General features: G+C 46.2%; 2 protein-coding genes across 7 annotated transcripts in view; both read right to left on the reverse strand.

The window, feature by feature from the left end:
• FBXL20 (F-box and leucine rich repeat protein 20) overlaps positions 1–5,430 on the reverse strand; it is a 44,251-nt gene extending 38,821 nt beyond the window's left edge. For all 3 annotated transcript variants that reach the window (XR_012831714.1, XM_075722600.1, XM_075722602.1), the window contains exon 1: positions 5,356–5,430. Coding sequence is in view for 2 of the 3 variants with exons in the window: in XM_075722600.1 (XP_075578715.1) it covers positions 5,356–5,397 (42 nt within the window). In the remaining variant the exon portion in view is untranslated. The remainder of the gene's footprint in view (positions 1–5,355) is intronic.
• MED1 (mediator complex subunit 1) overlaps positions 1–19,650 on the reverse strand; it is an 86,094-nt gene that overhangs the window by 62,240 nt on the left and 4,204 nt on the right. For 2 of the 4 annotated variants that reach the window (XM_075722852.1, XM_075722853.1), the window contains exons 4-17: positions 19,460–19,514; positions 19,199–19,331; positions 18,400–18,428; positions 17,946–18,017; positions 17,549–17,623; positions 16,897–16,970; positions 16,403–16,492; positions 15,552–15,663; positions 15,105–15,229; positions 14,770–14,888; positions 13,926–14,127; positions 13,616–13,711; positions 13,413–13,518; positions 8,756–12,554 (exon numbers count right to left, since the gene is read on the reverse strand). In XM_075722852.1, coding sequence (XP_075578967.1) covers positions 9,305–12,554; positions 13,413–13,518; positions 13,616–13,711; positions 13,926–14,127; positions 14,770–14,888; positions 15,105–15,229; positions 15,552–15,663; positions 16,403–16,492; positions 16,897–16,970; positions 17,549–17,623; positions 17,946–18,017; positions 18,400–18,428; positions 19,199–19,331; positions 19,460–19,514 — 4,538 coding nt within the window. In that variant the 3' untranslated portion in view covers positions 8,756–9,304. Of the gene's footprint in view, positions 1–8,755; positions 12,555–13,412; positions 13,519–13,615; positions 13,712–13,925; positions 14,128–14,769; positions 14,889–15,104; positions 15,230–15,551; positions 15,664–16,402; positions 16,493–16,896; positions 16,971–17,548; positions 17,624–17,945; positions 18,018–18,399; positions 18,429–19,198; positions 19,332–19,459; positions 19,515–19,650 lie in introns of those variants that run through there. The other 2 variants (XM_075722854.1, XR_012831742.1) reach the window with 2 other exon arrangements.

Here is a 19,650-nt window from a genome sequence, read left to right on the forward strand (position 1 = left end):
TGGCATTTCTACTTATATTTCCCGCTGAAACTACTGTTTGCCAGGGCCAACGTTTCCACTGTTGCCCAACTTGCAAGCACAACTTCTTGCAGAGGAAGAAGTAAGAAGACAATCCCATGTGGAAAAAAAATAAAAATTTGCGGCACAAGCTTGGTCTCTCAGATGACGTGGGCTAAGGTCAAAGCACGCACACGTAATCCAACACTTGTGAAGCTGTTGCTCTACCTAATTACGGCAGCGATGTGCTTGTGGCTGCCCAGTGCAAAGACGACAAGGTGAAAGAGCTGGGAGACTGAAACCTCCCCCAGCGCCAATGTAACAAAAAGATGCAAAAGGAAAGCCATCGGAATTGGTTTCTGAAATACCTTTTCTTTATCCATCAATTTTATAACTAACTTGTTCCCCCACACTACACCTTCTTTGGCTTTTGGCAACTTGTCTATGTGGCACCTGTACGGCAAAATACAGCACGTAGATTGCAAAGCAGAAATTCAGAGCAAGTAAAACTTCCCTCCATTCCCTCTGCCTCCCACAAGAAGCCACCTTCCTGTTTAATCCTTCCCAGTCTCCCTGTAGCCTGGGTCAAGTATCTTTTGCGCAACCAATTTGACTTCTGCTTCCAAATCTTGCCGAATTCCTCCTTCCTCTACTAGAGTAGGGAGCACAGCCACAGTGGGGGTGTGAAACACGAGTTACAGTTTACATCTCTTAAAGTTTAAACAGCCACTTTGTACACAATGAAGTAACATTTTATTATTCATCTGCCAAAAAAGAAGTGCTGGCTTAAAAAGTATTACACATAAGCATGGCATGAGATAACACCAAAATAAAAAAATAAAGGGGGTGGGAGGAGTGAACAAGAGTATGGAAAAGCCCTCAGCTTTGACACCCCCCCCAAATCCGTATTTTTTATTTTGACAGTTTCTCATTACTTATGAGCCACATTATTAGATACCTGCCAAAACAAAACCGTTTCAACTGCACTACCTCACGTCTTCACTGTGTTACATCAGCAACAGTTTCTCCTGCCATATAGAATGAAACGCCGTGGTACGCGTAACATCAGTTTTTGCAAGTTTCTGCTAGTAAAAAGCGAGGAGAGACACCGTGGGATGCAAAGAGTTATGGATACTCCCTGCCCGCTTTGTTTGTGTCTGTCTGTTTACACAACCTCCATGGCTTGAAATAACAAAGCCCTAACCAGAAGGATAGAAAGAAGCATGGAAGCAGCCCAGCAAAGGGAACAAAGACAGTCCCAAAAGGATCAGCTCTAAACTGTAAAGCCAAGCAACCCTGAAATATGGAAACAGCATTTAAGAGCTAGGAACCCAGCAGATTAAAAAACGGGATTAGGGTAATTGAGCTTATTCAGTTCAGCTCTCTGGACACAGACAGGATTAATTATTAGAAGGCAACTCGATTTTGAAGCATTTTAAGTTTCTCATTTTGCTTTCAGCTTACCTCATTTCACGGCAGATCAAAATTCAAGTGAGACCTAGGAACTACAGAGGCCACTAGCACAGCTCAGAAGAGTTAGAATTCCCTCACTCTTAGGATCCCGCATCCTAGGAAAGAAACGCTGTGAAAGGACTGGACTGCTGCACTTCTCCTGCTGAAGGTGCTCGCAACGCTCGTACAGATGCTCGTTCCTCAGATACATCCCTGGTGTTCACATTTTATTTTTTTTTTAATAGGACAAACTGCCCCATAAAGAAACGTTTCACAGCTAGAACCAACTCCTGCTAATTGGAGGTTTTGAAGACTCCCTGAGGAAGCTGGAAAGGATGGTGGTTTTTTTTTTTTTTTTTCTGATGCTGTTTTTGTTTGAGGATGTAGAGGAGACTACATGTATTGCTCACAGTCTGGAAAAAAAAAAAAAGCAACTATAATTATTTAAGCCTGACATCGCAGCTCAATGGAACACAAGACTTTGCAGAGCAAGAGATCCCTGCACGGGGAAAGCTTAAAAGCCAGGAGTCTGTGCTGAAGGTGCCTGCAACTCGTCCCACAGGTGGCCTAATACCAAAGAAACCCCTGTTGATATAAAACGCTCCTCCTGATCGCAGGCAGGTAGTTTTGTGCCAGATCACCTCTTCCAGCTCCGTGCATGCATCTACGCAAGTGCTAACCATCTCACGAGCTGTGCCACCCGACCACATCCACTCCACTCTGGAAACCGGAAAGCTGAGAGGAGCGCTCTGCCCTAGAAGACGTTGTTTATTTGTTGACGATGAGTTAGTGAAAGCGAGCCTAAGACACTCGGTCTCCAGATGACATCCCAGGCCAGAAGAGTAAGGACGAAACAAATTAAAGAAGTGACGAGAACTGGGGCCTTTGGAAGGTAAACAAGCTCTCAAAGAGTAGAGTACCAGTCAATCAGAAGCACCAGGTGACATCCCCTCCTCTTTGCTATTATTTAGCTGTAGCGCATCAGGCATCGCGTATTAGGTATGACAGGAAGCAGCGAAACCCCAAATATAAGCCAGGATTGTGATCTGTCAGGGCATGTTCCACATTAAACTGACACCACAGAAAATCAGGAGTCAATCTGGTTAATGTTTTCCCTTTTTGTTTGCTTTGCTACAGTAAGTGGTTATTTTCTCTGTGGTGGCCACACCTCCTATAAAGGGACTTATTTAGAATATGCTTGTTTGGCTGGGCATGCCAGGGTTCATTCTTTTAAACAAAAAGAAAGAGTTCCATTCTTCCTGGAACAGACGGCTGGCTACACATACATACCAGAAACCCATATGCAAGACAAATTTAAGAAGCTTATCCCATATTCCATTACCATATATTACTACTAAAGTAAGAAATGATTATTGAATGATTATTAAATCCGATCTAGATTGGATTTTAAAATTACCCAACCACAATAGTTCAGGAATCTGTCTACGTGGCTTAACAAAAGACAATAAACTAAGTCTGAAAACCCAAAGCAAACTCCCCCTCAGTAATTCACTAGTTATTTAAAGCCTGAAACGACACAATATTCATTAGTCACAACTCTGCATCAAGCTATTTTTTCCCCCAAGATAAGACTCCAGACATTCAAAGGCCCTACTTGCCACTCCTCAGTCAGGGAAGCTACCCCGGCAGCCAGCTCTGTGTCTAATCCGGCGGGAAGGCAGAGGGCTATGTAGGAGGAGGACTAATCACCAAGCATTCAACCCCGGGCTGTCTTCGTTGATCTTAACAATATTCAACAACTTTGAATAGCAGCTTCCAGTCTCAACACAGTTTTGCATAATTGTCCTTATGTCACGTTAAATATGAACTATTACACTAAAAGGCAGGCTCTTGTCAGTGAATAGGACTTTTAAAGCAGAAGCCTTACAAACTGTTTTCTAGAAAGCATGGCTGAATTTCTACCCATACTTCCTCTCTGAAAAATAAATCTATCTAGAAGCATGAACACACTAACATTTTAGAAGCTTTGCAGACCAAAACACCCTCGCTAGAACACCACATATTGAAAGCAAAAGAGTTCTAAACTTGTCCCTGCCAGGATATATAGGTGAGTGGGTCAGAGATAATCAATGCTAGGGCTAAGAAAACCATGCCCTCGAATTACTAACCAAAACATATCCAAGAAATGCAATAATGTTTAAAGGCATTTCTTGTAGCTCAAAAGCAAGCCTCTCTATTAACACTAACTCTTCCTGTACAAATAACAAACAAACAAAAAATTAATCTAGACCTCAAATACTCTTTGAGCATTTTGCTTACTTTTGACCTGTCCACTTTTGACTATAGGAAGAAAGTAACAGACAATTCCAGCAAAAAAACCCCACCCAAAACAAACCAAACAAAATTCTTCCCCACTCTTCTTCCACAGTGCATTGGGTTAATCTCGTTTTGGTACAACCCTGATGAAAAGTGCTCTCAATACTGGAATGAATTCTAGTATTTCAAGACAACAGCTAAGTAAGCAAAAACCAAAAAAAGGTTGGTGCCATATAAGACGACATTTCCCCGCAGAAGACTGCTACCAGCGTGTTTTTATTCTTTGCTCTGTAACCAGCCACTCTGCAGTAATAAAAAAAGCTCTCAGGAAAAAAAAAAAAAAAAAAAAAAAATCTGTGCAGCCAAGAACAGACTAGAAGGGTAAAAACAATAACCCCAGATTAAACACATTATGCATGCAGCCTTCTCTTTCTGAGTACCCAGGTTTAGTTCAACGTTTGGATGCTACAGAAACACGGATGTTATAACACTATTTAAACTGAGACCATTCTAAATAGTCATGCTGCTACTTATTTACAGTGGCTGATAGGGATCTGATAGAGGAAGAAAACACATTACAAAACCATTTATTTTTTGCACCTTTCTCAACTCCAGAGCCAGTTTCCTGGGGAAGTCAACGCCGTGAGCCAGACACTCTTCAGTTTACCATTAAAGAGTTATTTTCCCTTGACAGCAGCCACATCCCCTCTCTACGAAGGGGGGACACAGCCACATCTTTACCATTCCGGGCTCTTTTCCTCCCATGTTGTCTTCGTACACAACACGAGCCGGGCGGTTGAGAGAAGGAACGGGCAGGTATTTTCATCCTCCACAACAGCCTCTTACAGCGATGAAAAGTAAACCCTGCTGCTGCTGCTCTCGCTCCCGATACCAGCTTCCTCCCCCACCCGGGGAAGCCAGCTGTTACAACAATGCAGAGCTGGAAGCGGCCCTGGCTCCATAGCCTGCTTTGCGCCATATTCTTTGAATAGATCTTATTGTTTACCCTCTGCCCCTTCCGTCCTCTCCAGCCCCCACCTCCCCATAATCAAATTTTTTCCCGGCTACTGCCCAAACCAGACCCGCCAGGGCCACTTTCCCCTCCCCGAGCCGCCCCCCCCCCAGCCCCTCCCGGCCCGGCCCAGGCTGTTTTCTTTGCCCGGCTCCATCTCCCACGTCCCCTGCTCCATCACCAGCCCCGCTGCCAGCGCTCCCACCCGCAGCAACACGTTGGCAGCAGCCCGCACCCCCCCCCACGCACCCCGGGTGGGAGCTTAGACCTGACGGGGGAAGGCAAACACACCCCCAACGGGGCGGGGAGGGGGGAGAAGTTTCACACCAACACCCCCCCCACACACACACACGCACCGCGGGGGGCCGCACAGGCCCGAGCCCCCGCCCTGCGCACCCACAGACACGCGTGGCGGCAGGGCCCCCCCCCCAGCCCCGTTCATGCAGCCCACCCCCCGCCGGCTTTGCCACAGGGCCGCCATGAGCGGTTGTCCCGCGTGGGGAGGGGGGCACGGGGGACCTCGCCCCACACCCTAAGGCCGCGGGGACACACACTGCGGCCTGGCCCCGCCCCCGTTTCCTCAGCCGGGCCGGGCGGCCTCACCCCCGGGGCCTCACCTCAAAGCGGCTCTTTGTGACCCCGTTCATCTCCCTCCGCATGGCGGGGCCGGGCGGGGCGGCAGGGAAGGCGGAAGGCCGGCGGAGGGAGCGGGGCAGGGGGTGCCGGGGCTCCGCGGCCTCCGCCCGTGGCCGCCGCCGCCGCCGCGTCTCCTCCGGCCTCAACTTCAACCCAAAACAAAAACACTCCGCACCTGCCAGCAACGCGCGCGCTCATTGGCCAGCGCCGGGCGCGGCGCGCGGCGGCGGCGGCGGCGGGAGGGGAGGGGAGGGCGCAGCGCGCGCTGCGGCGGGGGACGCCTCGGGGTGGGGGGCGGGGGCACGGGCACGGGCACCGGGACGGGACACGGCGGCTGCCCACCTACCCCGCAGGCCGCCGCCGCCCCCATCGCGCCGCCGCCGGGGTCCGCCCGCCCCCCGGTGCGACCGGAGGATGTTGGGGGGAGGGAGGCGGGGGTGCGAGGGGCGGCCCCGCCCCCCCCGCGACACCGCGGGCTGCAAGACCCCCCCCCCCCCCCCCGTGATATCCCGGGGCTGCCGGGACCCCCCCCGCCGCGGGGATCGGGGGGGGGGGGGGGGCGGTGTCTCCCGCCCCTCCGCTCCCTTCCGGGAGGAGCGGAGAGGCCGCGGAGCTCGGCCAATCACAGGCCGGGCTTGGCGTGGCGTCATGGTGATGTCATTCCCGCGGGAAAATCAAGCGTGGCGGGGGATCCCTGCCCGCGCCCTCCCCGCCGGTTGCAGAAACCCGAGACCTCTTTGTACCAAAGAGATTTATTTGCATGTAAATAAACATGTTCTCTGCAATATTTCCAAAAAAGTTGAAAGTACACTCTACGTCCAAAAAGAATGCAAAAGGAGCCGGGGGTATTTACAAAAAAAAGCCAATTTCCAGACAGGTATTTACATTACGGCCATTTAGGAAAGAACCATTTTCTTTTAATCTCCATGTACACTTCACCACCTGAGATTAAAAGGTTTGGCTTTTATTTTGTTTACACCTTTCATCTTTCCAATACTGAAAGACGTAAAATCATTCTCGTGAATAAGCAAAAATACTTTAAAAATAAAACATTGTGTCAGAGACCAAGCATTTACAGGTCAAAACGTCCGTGTAGTCGCATACCTCATCTCTCATCGCGGCGGCAGGAGCGTCGTGCAGCCGGCGCCCGGATCTGGTTTTTCTCTCTCTCTCACGGGATTTATCACACACGACGGGGAAGGGGACAGGGCACCGAAATGAGGCGAAAAACCTTAAACTGCTGCCCCTGCGGCCCGGGCCGTGCGCCTCTCGCGGCAGCGGTGTCAGGGATGCCGGGAGGAGACTTTGTTCCCTCTATTTCCGCAGGCGACGGCGATGCCCGCCTTCCGCAGGAGACATTTAGGATACTGAACTTTGGTCTTGCGTGAGCGGAGAAGAAAACATGTGCACCTCTTTTCCTTTAAAACGCATTTTTGCGTCGGTTATCAAGCTGAACCGTTAATTTCCTTCCAACTTCTACTGGGTTTCATACCAGTAAAACGTGACTCCTATTAACGACAAGTCCAGTAAACGGCCCCGTGAAATCCCCAGCCCTGATTCGACTTGAACAGCACTTCTTTTTGAAGGCTGGTTTTGCCTTCACGCAAGCCAGAAGGGATCAAAGGCCTTTTGTAAAACGAAAACAACTTTTAAAAAAAAACCCAACAACAAACGAGAGGGGCAGCATGAAAACAGATGACGACCTGCCGGAGTCTGAACATCACTCCCGAGATGCAGCCGCTGCAGCAGGGTCTCAAGATAAATTCATCTGGTGTTGTGTTCCTTACATCCTCTTCAGAGACACCCCACAGTCATACGATTCTGATGCTGCGTAAGATAACGTCATTTGCTCCAGCTTTAGACTTTATTTACTTTTTCCTATCATCTCAGCACATGAAGATGGGAGCATTGGTGAGGGGGAAGCTACCGTACACAGACCCCAAGGAGCAAAGGATGAATGGTGGAAAATACAAGAAGGGAGAGCTCTCCAGAGCCCGGGGCGGGGGGCTTTGGAGAAATTCAGGCTCCCGCGTTCTGCAGGAGCCCTGGAATTAAGCTGAAGGCAGGAGGAAGAGGTGAAAAATCCCTACAATTAACTGAATAGTTGCCACCCTACTGAAAAGACACCGGCCTTGCTATGGCTTTGAATGAGCTGGAAAAGAAATAGCTTGCCTGGGGTATCATTGGGGTCAGACCGTAAGCAGGACGGGAAATCTCTGTGGTTTAAAAGAAACTTAAATCCTTGACAGCTTTTCAGACCGCATCCCCAAATGCGAGTGTAATCTCATTCCCACAGGGGAAATCCGGGCCTCCAGGAATCAACAGCAACATCCAACGGGAGCAGGATTCTGTTCAGTACATAATTCAGAAGGAGATGTGTTCGCAGAACTCTTGATTTCCCACATTCCTCTTCAGTGAGTCAGATTTAACTGCTTTTAAAAATAAAACGCTCTCCTGCGTCTCTTTTCCTTTCAGGGACCACAAGATAACACCATAGAGGATGCCCGAGTCACGCTCTTAATTCCAGCCAAAAGGGGAAAATCCATCTTTTAAGGCAATCGCTGCTTCTGCCACAACTCTTACCCCAGATGAACCAGTTAGGGTCTGTTTTTCCAGCAGTGTCAGTGCTAACACCAGAGGACAGCTGACTCACACTGCCAGGCTAACACCTCCCAGAGAGAGAAGGCAATGCTCATGTGCATCACCAGAATTACTATCCGAGAAGCGCGCTGCAAGTTAAAAAAACAAAAACCCAAATGAAACCCTGCAGGGCTTCAGCAACAGAAACAGACTGCAAAAAAACCAAGGCCTGTTTTTTAACCGCGAATGCACACTAGCTGTTCTATCGCCATTAATGGAAGTATTCGCAGTGGATAAATCAAGCGTGGCTCTAAAGTGTTCCCAGGACCGGGATGTGTGCGGCTTACAGTCTATCGCTTTGCAAGTGCAGCATCAGGGGATTCTGGGGAAGCTCTGTTTGCTAGGCTTACAAGGAAGCAACGCTCCGATGAAGAGAGTGGAGTCTCTTTCCAATTCAGATTCACTCCAATGCGTGCCAGAATTTCACCGACTTCACCAAAGCTACAGCTGCTGCACGTGCGCAGAGCTGTCCAAATCCATGGGCTCTGCCCAAATTCCCAAGTCCCTTTGGGCTCTGCATCATACAATTAAACCAGAGATTGCGTGAAAACAAGCAGCGCAAGGCATTCAGATATGGCCATAAATAAATAGCTAAAATGAAAGGGAAGTCAAACATAAGACAGCAATCCTTCATCACTGTGACCTGGAATAAAATCCTGATATCCGTCAGAACACAGTGCCCGATTCTGCAGAGCAGCTTGTATCAGAAGAAAATGAAGTTCCTCAGCACCGCATTGCATCAGGCGTTGAATGAAGAAATGCCACAAAAATAAAATAAATTTAAAAACATCTTTTTTTCCTTCCAACCTTTTAAAAAGAATAAAACCCAACCCTAAAACATGTCCTAAAATAATTAGTTTCAAACTTCCTAAAAACAAAAGCAACTTATTCTGAATGGGAAGAGGGGCAGAGGAACTGGGACTCTCCCAGAATAGCCTATGTTTCTGTTTGCACCAGTTTGGGGGTTGCTTCCACACTTACACACACACACACACACTTAGCTTTACACCCATTAAGTCTGATGGGGCTATTAATACTTAGAAATTAAAAATGAGCATAAGCGTCCGCAGGATGAAGGCCATAGTCAGGAACCTGGCTTGCCCAGTGAGCTGCTGGCACTCACGCTTTCTTTCTCCACTGACTTTGGAGATCCTTGGAAATACTTTTTTCCTCTTCAGACACACCCTGTAAAAATCAGTGTGGCAGGTTTGCAAGGAATGGTTCCTTTCTTCCAATCTCTAGAACCCGCAGGTCCTGCGTACAGCTCATCTTCCAAAGACGCTAAGAAAATTAATTGCCAATTAGAGCAACATCCATGAGGTCGTCATCTTCTTCCCCGATCAAGAACTCGGGGCTAGCCCGGGATGGTCGCTCAGCCGAAAGGATAGCGCTGCTTGTCATGGAGAGAGACTGGTCAGCTGAAATTGGGGACTTGGACCAGCTCTCTGGCTTCATGCTGTGAGATTTCTTCTTGTCTCTGTCTTTATCTCGATCCCGATCTCTGTCCCGGTCTTTGTCTTTCACTTTTTTCTTCTCTTTTTTGTGCTTTTTGTGTTTTTCTGAGCTATATTCAGGCAAAGGCCTAATGCCATCGTCAGAGCTGGGGCTGTTCTGATAAGATTTCTCTGCTATGGAAGAGCCTGACTCACTCTCACTGTCTATGTTTTGGGGAGTGTACGCTGGTGACTTACTGTGGCTGGGAGAGCAGCGTTCATGTTTTGGAGTAGATCCGCTGATTAGAGGGGACCCATAGCTTTTGGAAGAAGCCATCTGAGGCCTTAGGCTATCCCCACCTCCTTCCCCAGGTTTCTGCAAAGTTACTTTGGCTTTAATGCTAGGGGAACCACCATCGTGTTTACTGATGATAATTTTGGCGACTCCAGTGCTTCCAACGTTTTTGGAATCTGAAGTCTTCTTGGAAGAGTCAACAGATCCTCCGGAAACAGAGACTTTAGATTTCTCTTTGTCACTCTTCTCACGTTTGCCCTGGAACTCACCTCCAGACATATTATGTTTGGAGGACATAGTATGGCTTGAGGAATTGGAACTTGGCCCCATTTGTCCATCCATTGGGTCATCCCCACCAGGCCCGCTAGTGACAACCCCATGTTTAAGTTTGTCTATGACTGCAGTCAGAGATGGCTTCTTGTTTCTGCTTGGAGACTTGCCTTTGGAACTTCCATGCTGGTTTTGAGATGAAGACATGGAAGACCCACTAGATGAGAAGGAAGATGAGGATGCTGTCGAAGAATTTGATGAAGGAGGTGGTTTCTGTGACATGGACCCAGAGGATCCCATTCCTGAAGACGATTTCATACTTGAGCTTGATCCCGTCCCAGACATATGGGAACCCCCGGAACCTGAACTGATAGGTGACTTTGCTTTAGATGATGGGGGAGTACCTGGGACAGGTTTCATGGGAGAAGCAAGCTTGTCAGAACCACCCGAGGGTCTAGAATGAGATGGAGAGATGTTTGGTTTACTCATGGAAGGGTTCATAAGTGACGATGGCTTTCCTTGAGGTTTCATCTTGGTACTTCCAGAACCGCTGCTGAGGCCATGTTTGGTGATGGGGGAGGATCCAGGCTTTCCCACCGACTGAGCCGAGCTTTTGGACTGACCTGAACTTGAGCCGCCTTGGCTGGAGTAGAGGCTGCTGCTCATCTTTGAGCCAGAAGACCCTTCCGATTTGCTGCTTTTAATTTTGCCTGAGGTTGAAGAGGAGGAAGAAGAGGAGGAGGAGGAAGAATGGCTATGATGGCTTTTGCTGCTGGAGGAGGTGACAGAGCCACTACTTGTATACTGGCCATGTGAAGATGGTTTGCCAACAGTCACTGTTCCTTTTGGGATCTGAATGGTTATTTTTGGAATAGGAGGAGTAGCTACACCAGGAGGAGTCTGAGATCTGCCTGAACTCCCAGGAGATTTGGACCCACCTGTGCTTGCTGGTGGCGTGAAAGGCCTGTTTGATGAACTGTGAGACGGAGACTTCCCATCTGTCTCCTGCTTTTTCCGCTTTGGAAGTTTCTCTTTACTTTTACCATCACTGGATGGCGTCCGGCTGCGCTTCCCTGGCTTCCCGTCTATCCCAGGACCTGCCATGTTACTTCCAGAACCATTGCCTTCCTTTACCCGTTTCTGAGACTTTTCTTTTCCTAAATCCCCTGTATTCAGTAAGGGGCTCTGACCTCCACTGTGATGCTCCATGATGTCAGAGGACCCCAGTGCTTTGCTTGCAGCTGCAATAATACTAAAATCTACCGTATCGGACTGATTGCTCCCCTTAAATTTATTTTCCCCCCCATCAGCCCCCAAGACTTGCACCCCCAAAGTAGTTAGAGCCTGGGACGCATAGCCCTTGAAGTCGTCAGTGTCTCCACTCTGACTACTCTCATCAAAGTACTCCTCCCCAAAGCCACTTTGACTCTGACTGTTCAGCAAGTCAGGATTGAAATCTACTCCATCGGGAAAAAAATGGTTTGAAGAATCGCTGTTGGGGCTCACAGCAGCGTCTGCTATCAGGTCTGCTGGATCTGTGTATGGGTTCTCACTATTGTTCGTCTGAAAAACATCTGGGTCAAAGAGGGCACTTTGTGAATGTCCTGAACTAGAAGAGTCTCTTACTGGAGTACCAATGGGTGGACAGTCCTCATTAGTGGTGGGCAGTTTGGAAGCCTCCTCTGCTATATCCGAAAGGATATCAGTAACATCAGCTCCAATGCTGTCCGAACTAGAAAGTCGAACCATTCTCTGAATACTGGGCTGCGAGTGAGGTATAGGCTGTGGGTATGTAGTAGGAGGAGTGCTGCATTGGCTGGGTGCTGGAGTAATATGAGGGGTGTCCAGGGTATCTGCAGTCATGTTGACATCAAAAATGGGATTCTGGGAGTCAACATCCATTGAAAAGAGCTCCCTCTGGAAATCATCCTCAGTCTGATGCTTGGGCTTGTCGGCCGGCATGCGGGATTTTTTTTTCTTTTGCTTATTCCCCCCAGGGCCCATTTCCATTCTGGGGGAGCCAGAGGAAGAGTTCTGCCTTTCGAGAGGGCTGCTCCCATACAGAGTGGAGAAATCCTGAGGGGGATTCTCTTTAAGAAGGTTCATGAGCATGGGGTGGTTCTTGGTGTTGCTTGCTGGTGAGGATACTGGTGGTGGTGTGTGATGGGGGGGGGTTGGACTTGAGCCAATGGTAGACCCCACATTCCCTGTGATCTGCAACAAACTAGTGAGAATAGGGTTCTGAGACACTTTGCTGAAGTCCTCCCCATGGCCCACCGAGTCATGCCTCTCTTTCATGCTTATGCTCATGTTAAACAAAGTAGTGATGGGCCCCCCAGGAAAAGTGTTTGTTGGGGTAGTGGTACCACTCATTGGGTTGCTGCCTGTGGTCATGCCATACCCTGGGCTGCTGGCTGGGGGAAGATTTTTCTTCACCATGTCTTCTACTGTCTCTGCAATGAGGGACAAGGCTGGTGTGTCTGCTTGAATCGTTTCTGCTTTTCTACGAATTGCTCTCATGGTGACAGGAATGGACATACATCTGCAAGGCACAAGACAAAGGGTTTAGCAGGCATTTTGCTGCCCTACAGCAATGTTCACTGAAGAAGTTTTAACAACTTCATCAGACATAAAGCAAGCACTAAGGCTCTTGGGCACAACAGGGCAACAGGTCCAGGCACTGTAAATGCCCTGCTGTTCTGCTTGTATTTACACTTAATCCCATCACACTTATCTAGCCACGAGGCAACTGTGCCTTTATGCATTGCCTTGCAGTCACAAAGGGAGAATTAATCAATCAATTAACTCTAATAACTAATATCTGACAGATCGTGATCTCGTAGTTAAAGCACAGGATGCAATCTGGGTTGTTACTCTGAGTCTGCCAAAAAACACCTTTGTCCAAGCTTCGCAAACTAATTTCTTGCAACCCTGTAAAAATCAATGATAACGCCACATTCTACTGAAGGACGACAAGCCTATAATGTTCTGAAAGAAAAGACAGCTTTTCTCACTGCAGAGGTCTGTGTCATGCACTGTTAACATTCTGCTGCGCTCTGAATGGTGGCCGGGGTGGAGGAACCTTGATAAAAGGCCTGTGTAAATGACAAACCGCAGGGGAGCTCTTCCACGTTTTACAAGACTTAGAAAGCAACCAACTACAGGAGAAGTCATAAACAGGCAGACACCTGGGACATGCACCCAAAAATAAGTAGCTATGGTTCAGCGTCTGGAACAGAATTTTCAATAGGGCTCCAAGCTTTCCTCTCTTCCAAACAACCACTACCAAAACTCACTCACAGACAGAAAGGCTCCAAAACCGCAAGGATAAATATGAGATAGACACAGAGTTCATCTGTATGATTTGGAGTGCACAGTGGCACAAAAAAATCCAGCTTACCTTTGAACAACTTTGGCAATGAAATCATCTGTACAGATAAGAGCATCGGACAGCCCTTTGTACAGCTTACAGTTCACATGAGTAGAGTCTTGCACATCCATTACCACTAAAAGAGAGAAGGCATTTGGAAGAGATCAAAAAACTGGTTACAGTGGAAGAAAACCCTGCCATCCTTCCCATAAACTTTTACTGAGTCCACTTACCACACACTAGGGAGTCATTCACAGGATGCTGAAAGGATACACTAAAACAGGAGTCAGAGAGAGGACAAACTTCAAACTGCAGGATCCCAGGAGAATCTGAAAGACATGGGAACTGTTAAATTAGGGAATGCGGGAGATGAACCAGAGGCACCAGCTCAAAACCCTCATATAGAAGAAAAAAAAATTTAAAAAAAGAAAAAAAAGAAAACAAAAAAGGAAAGCAGCATAGGCCACATTTCGTATTCCTACATGGGAAAATTACCCAGGGTTTATTATCCACACATTATATTCCACTTGATGTGGTACCCACCTTCTTTTAAAACTGTTCGCTTGACACAGCTGCCAATCAGTGTGTTGTACGCCACCTGATGTCTGATCAAATTGAGGATGAGAGGAACCCGTCCAGGGTGCTGGAAGGCGATCTTACTAATCAGAGTTCCTTGAAGGCTTCTTCCATCTGGGAGAGGAGCATCTTTGTTCAGAAAGTAACAGTGCTGCTGTCCTGGAAGAGCCTGACAAACAATTTCTGCTTTACTCCAACTACTGCTGGATATAAGGCAACAACAGACATCTAGGAAGGAAAGAGCAGGCCCCAGATCCAAGTGACGCCAAGCCACCTTTCTGGCTGAAAATCACAAACGAAGACAACACTCTCCTTCCAATCTGAACAAGCAAAATATGATTTTGGCTCCTCGGAAGTAGTACTGGCCAAACAGTATTCACTGTCCCCACTAAAAGTTTCATACGGTATGGCATCCCTCCTGAGGAAAACAGAAATCCTCTGAAGTTAACAGGAGATCTGTCACTGACAAATTTAAGAACCAGGATTTCTCCCGAAGTGACGCGATTCATTCAGCCACACATTACAGTCTGAACAAGAGGAAGGGACAGAACCTGGGAAGGCTCAGTCCCATACCTCTGCTGTCATTCCTGCAGCTGCACTTCAACAGCAATGGATTTTTCATTACCTAATTTTCCTAATTACTGTGGCCAGGTCTGTAGCTGAATTCTAATGCTTGGATAGCATAGGTTTTGCCTATGAATAAATACTGTGCCGATTTCCTTTATCCTACTTGAAAGATACCAGAAACAGATGAAAAACCCCAAGCTGCTCATCTACAAGTATAACGCCCTGGTTGTAACAACATACTTACTGCATAGAAGCGCATATTGTGGTTTAAAGGTAGAGGATCAGCCTCCTTGGATAATTCAAACTGTGTGATCAACTCATACAAGGGTACAAACGTCGGCGGCGTGTCGAACAGTGGAATACCTGAGGGAACAAGACGGCACGGAATGATAGCACCTGGGAGCCAGAAAGAGGTGGTGGGCCAGGGAAGGCGCTACCATCTAGTAAAGGAAACCTGTCCAGGTTTTACTGAAAACAGAGCCCAAAACCTTGAGCAACTTTTCTGGCACACGTTAAAAATGAGCAGCAGTTTATTAATAAAAACCTAGGGAGTATCTGTCTGACAGATCTGCAACCCACCTGTGCAGCCCTGAAGTTTCTGAATGAAAGCTCGAGACACTGGAATGGGACGTGGGAATTTCAGGAAGAAACAAGCTGGTAAGTCCACACTGTTGGCACTGGTGATTGACGAGAAAGACGGAGTTCTGAAATATTGGATTAATACAAGATCTTATTAGACCGCAGGGCACGACTCTGGCTTCTGCTATGAGCACGCCAGACATCCAATTTACTGTTTGCTCAAATACAAGCAGATCGTTATACCTTCTTAAAAATTTAGACACTCCTCAAAAGCATGTCACATGCCTGAAACATATTTCTTGGCTTAAAGACAGCATGTATGCTTTATATAATGCTATGACATCATGCAGTCATCTCCCCGCTCTGACTTCAACAGAGGACTGAATGTTGAATTTGCATCTAAACAAGGCTGCTGAGAAAGGCCTGGCAGACACATCCTTTGCTTACCCTTTGCTGTCAACTGGATGAGAGCCCATAATCAGTGGTGCAATTGGAAGTTTGTACATAGCCATGGTTCCCTCAACTGTTACTGACACATTCATACCCAAAGACCGAGGAACTGCAAGAGGAGGCAAGAAAAAAAAACAAACAACATAAGCTGATGGAAAAAAAAACCCTAACGCAAGCTTTAGGAATTACATATCGCTATGGTGGAAATATCTGACTTCCTCCACAAGGCACAGTTTTCAGCGTTCACCTTTATCACTAAATGGACTACAGCCAAACTAGTTACGCTACCTAATGCTCTATTTTTCTCTCGCAAGGTAGACCAATTGCAGAATTCCTAAAATACATTCCAAATACATTTGCAAGTTTGTAGTACGCTCTTTACAAAGCAAAGCAAATAATGATTTTGGACAATTTCACCCTCTTCTTTCCTGAGACCAGCCTCAATTTTAATTGGTGCTTGGTTTTGTCATTTTAGTGAGACAGATGTCCATGCACACGCATAAAAAATAATCTTCCGGTAAGACGGCAGAGACACAAGTATACCCACAGTAAAATAAATACCACGTTAACAATGAAATTCACCCTAAGGAAAAAGGCTCTCTCTGCAGACTGTCACCCCATCACCCTTGGTCCAGTTCAAACTCCAGAACAGCCACAAGGTTCAAGAAGATGGTCAACTGAGCCAGCATTTACACACGGGCTTATTAAACCTGTGTCCTCTCTAAGTCAAGCTATGATTTTCCTGTACTACAGGGTGACAGCAAAGGGGAGTTAAGACTGTTGGAATTCTGCTTTCTTCTTCCCTTCAAGCAGTAGTAGTCCGCACCAGCCTTCTAAAGCTGACCTACCATTGTTCTCATGCAAGATAACGGGTGCTCCAGTGCCATCTTCAAATAAATCATAGGGCGAGACATAATACTTGAGATTCATCAGGAGACCTGTGGGAGAGAAGCTTTTGAACAGGCATCCTGACGATACAAGTTAACCCCATCATTATTAACACCTGTAACCACATAATATTTGCACTGTAACACAGCACACACTATGCAGAGCTGCTAGTGCATCTTGAAAGAGTTGCTCGCTGCTGCTAAAGACACAGACATGGCCATCTGCCATAAAATCACCGCGTGTGGCTTTGTGAAGAGAAGCTGGCTTTCTGGATCATGTGGGACTTACAAATACCCAACCACCTTGTCCCTCTTTTAGTTTGATCAGCATTTTCTATTACTGCCATCAGTGAATGTGAAACTAATGTCCATAGAGGGGACCCCAAACACAGTAATTTTTATTCTTTTCTGTGTGTGCTAACCAAAGGGTTAACCAAAGTGTTAACCAAAGATACCTCCGCTCCTGGGGGTGAGATAGCCAACACTGCCATGAAGAATCTTGTCGAGGGGATTTGCATTGGTGGCTTGCCTGCAAGAGAGGCAATCACAGCTCTGTAACAAGCCAGAGTCATACCTGAAGCCAAAATTCACGTGCTGATGGCTGTCTAAGATTTTAGTTCAATATACACACTTCTCAGTCACACAGAGATAGAGATCTTAAACTTCACACTGTTATAGGCAAAACAAAAGCCACTTTACTCTCTACAGCATGGATGGTTTATCTACTGAATCTACAGCAGTGAAAGATGGTCAAATGTTTCTCAGTTTCTTACTGTAGAACACGTTACCACTAATCCACCTAGTTACAAGCTTTTTTTTTTTTGGCCTTTTAGACTTTCTTTCAGTTGAATTCTGCAGTTAAAAAGGAATTGCTCAGAAAAGTCTGAGCATTTTTTCTCTATATGCATATCATTCCCCTGCTACCACAGGCCTTCTATAGCTTCAGCATTGCACTTCTTAGCACTAATGTCAGACTATACCGGCACCAACGGGACACTTCCTGGATATACAGCACTTGGCATGACCAGAATCAGCCAACATGATGCAGTGTAATTAAGAAAAAAACAACCAACAACAAAAACCAACAAACCATATAGGTGTCCTTACCAGTACATCCCTGCCATTTTTGAGAGATCCAACTCTAAGGACTGCAGAGCTAAGTACATTTTAGTTTTAAGTTTGCTGGGGGATAAAAAAAAAAAAAAAAAAAACAACATAAGAAAAATTGAAAGGAACTGCGCAATAAAATCTAACTCACAGAACTGCTAGCTGACAAGCTGCAGTACTTGCCATCAGACTGAGCATTTAGAAATGGTAACTTTTCATTCCACATTCCCACTTCACATTAAATCCTCCCTACCCACTGTATGCACATGCAAGCCGTGGTGATGAAGTCAGTAGGGTCACACACAATGAAAATTTAAGCACAGAACGAAAAGCTTGTAGGCTTGTTTAATTTTATATATGTGCTTGTAAATAAATATAATACATATTCTATACTTACTTATCTCCTGGCAACTTATATAGGTTCACAAGCCCCCTTAGATGCTTAGAAAATTCATCAAAATTTTTCTCTCTGAAAGGAAGAGGGAGAAAAAGTAAGATGTATTCAAACTCGTAGCAGATTAGGTTTTGGTTTAAAAAATTCTATTAACACAGACACTAAGTCACTTAAGAAAAGACTTTTGCTACATGAAAGCTACAAAACGTGTTTTTTAAATGATCCAGCTTTAATGATTCTGATGAATGTTGTGCTGCAGCTTCCAAGATACCATGCACAGCAGTCAGAATCAGAAGTATCTGAACCAAAGCCAGAAAAATGCCCTGGAGAAGCAGAGAGAATTTCTGGGAAAGGCAAGTAATGAAACATTTTGCGTTTCCAGACATAAAATAGCATCAGATCAATACTGCAAAGAGAAGCCTGCCAGAAAATGCTACAAACAACTCTTGCTGCTCACCTCAGATGTTGCACCAACTCTGGACAACTCTGAAAAGGAAAAAACATACAACGATATCAATGTCGAATGCAGCAATTTCAGTCTGTGCAGCACAGCAACTGTAAAATATTAGGACAGTAAAATTTCTGAGCATCAGCTTTTCATGAGAAGCAACACAATGCTCACAACTACACATTGCTCTGGTCCTAGTTCTGCTCAGCAACCCCCTCCCAGAAAAATTCAAGCAATACTATTTCCTCTTAAACGACTGATTTGAAATAAACTTTTAAAATTGTGAAGCCTTAGGTTGAAAACCTATGATCTTATATAGAGATATTAAAAATGGTCTCTTTTCAGAAGAATGGCTAGGCCGATGTAAATAGCAAGTTCAAGCTCTCACACATGTGCAGAAGGGAAGAAAAGCCATTTTCTTTCAGCATTCCACGTTTTAGTATTTTCATTCACAGATCTCAGTTTTATAAGATCAACTTCCCTATCCTTCCTCCAGAATTAAAATTCTCAGAAACACAGCAATAACTTCCTCAAATAATGTTGCCAGTTACAAAACCACTCAGAGAAAAAGAGAGACCATCAGTAAAACGGTCCTTGCACACGTACACTACATCGATCGGATTAACCCACAAGAACGGACTACTCCACAGAGGCTTTTACCTTCCATGAGAACAAGCAGCAAAGGTGTAACGCTAGGTCTAGCGGAACATTAAATATAATCCATTTCCTCTGCTCAAACAAACAGGAGCCAAAATGGCAGTTCCAAAACCACAAAGGTATCACCCTCGGCTTTGTCAGTAATACATACCACAGGGTTTTCTCCATGGTGAGCCACCTTGACATCACACAGCAGCCCTGTAGGATCTAACTGGACTTCCACATAGAACATGTCTGAAGTGATGTAACATTCAGTGCCATTTGCACTAAGGTGAGATCCAAGGCTTACATACAAAACAAAACAAAAATTGCTATGAGACGCACACAAAAAACAATCAAACCAGCAGCGAGATTACGATGTGTACAGATAAACAGGAAAAGCCTTTGCCATAAAATGAAGGAGAAGACGTACCCATTTTGTCTAGCTATAGACTCTAAGCGATCTGTCATGGCAGGCAGAGAAGATACTGGATGGAGAGAGCAAAAAACAAGGCTTAGCAAACCCCAGGAATCGGCATTAAAATCAATCTCAACTAGTTACTCCCTCCCAGGTCTGCTCACACCTGTGCACGTGCAACTATATACACGATCTGTACTCAAAAT

The sequence above is a fragment of the Pelecanus crispus genome, chromosome 18 (assembly GCF_030463565.1).
Source record: "Pelecanus crispus isolate bPelCri1 chromosome 18, bPelCri1.pri, whole genome shotgun sequence".
In the NCBI taxonomy this organism is placed as follows: domain Eukaryota; kingdom Metazoa; phylum Chordata; class Aves; order Pelecaniformes; family Pelecanidae; genus Pelecanus; species Pelecanus crispus.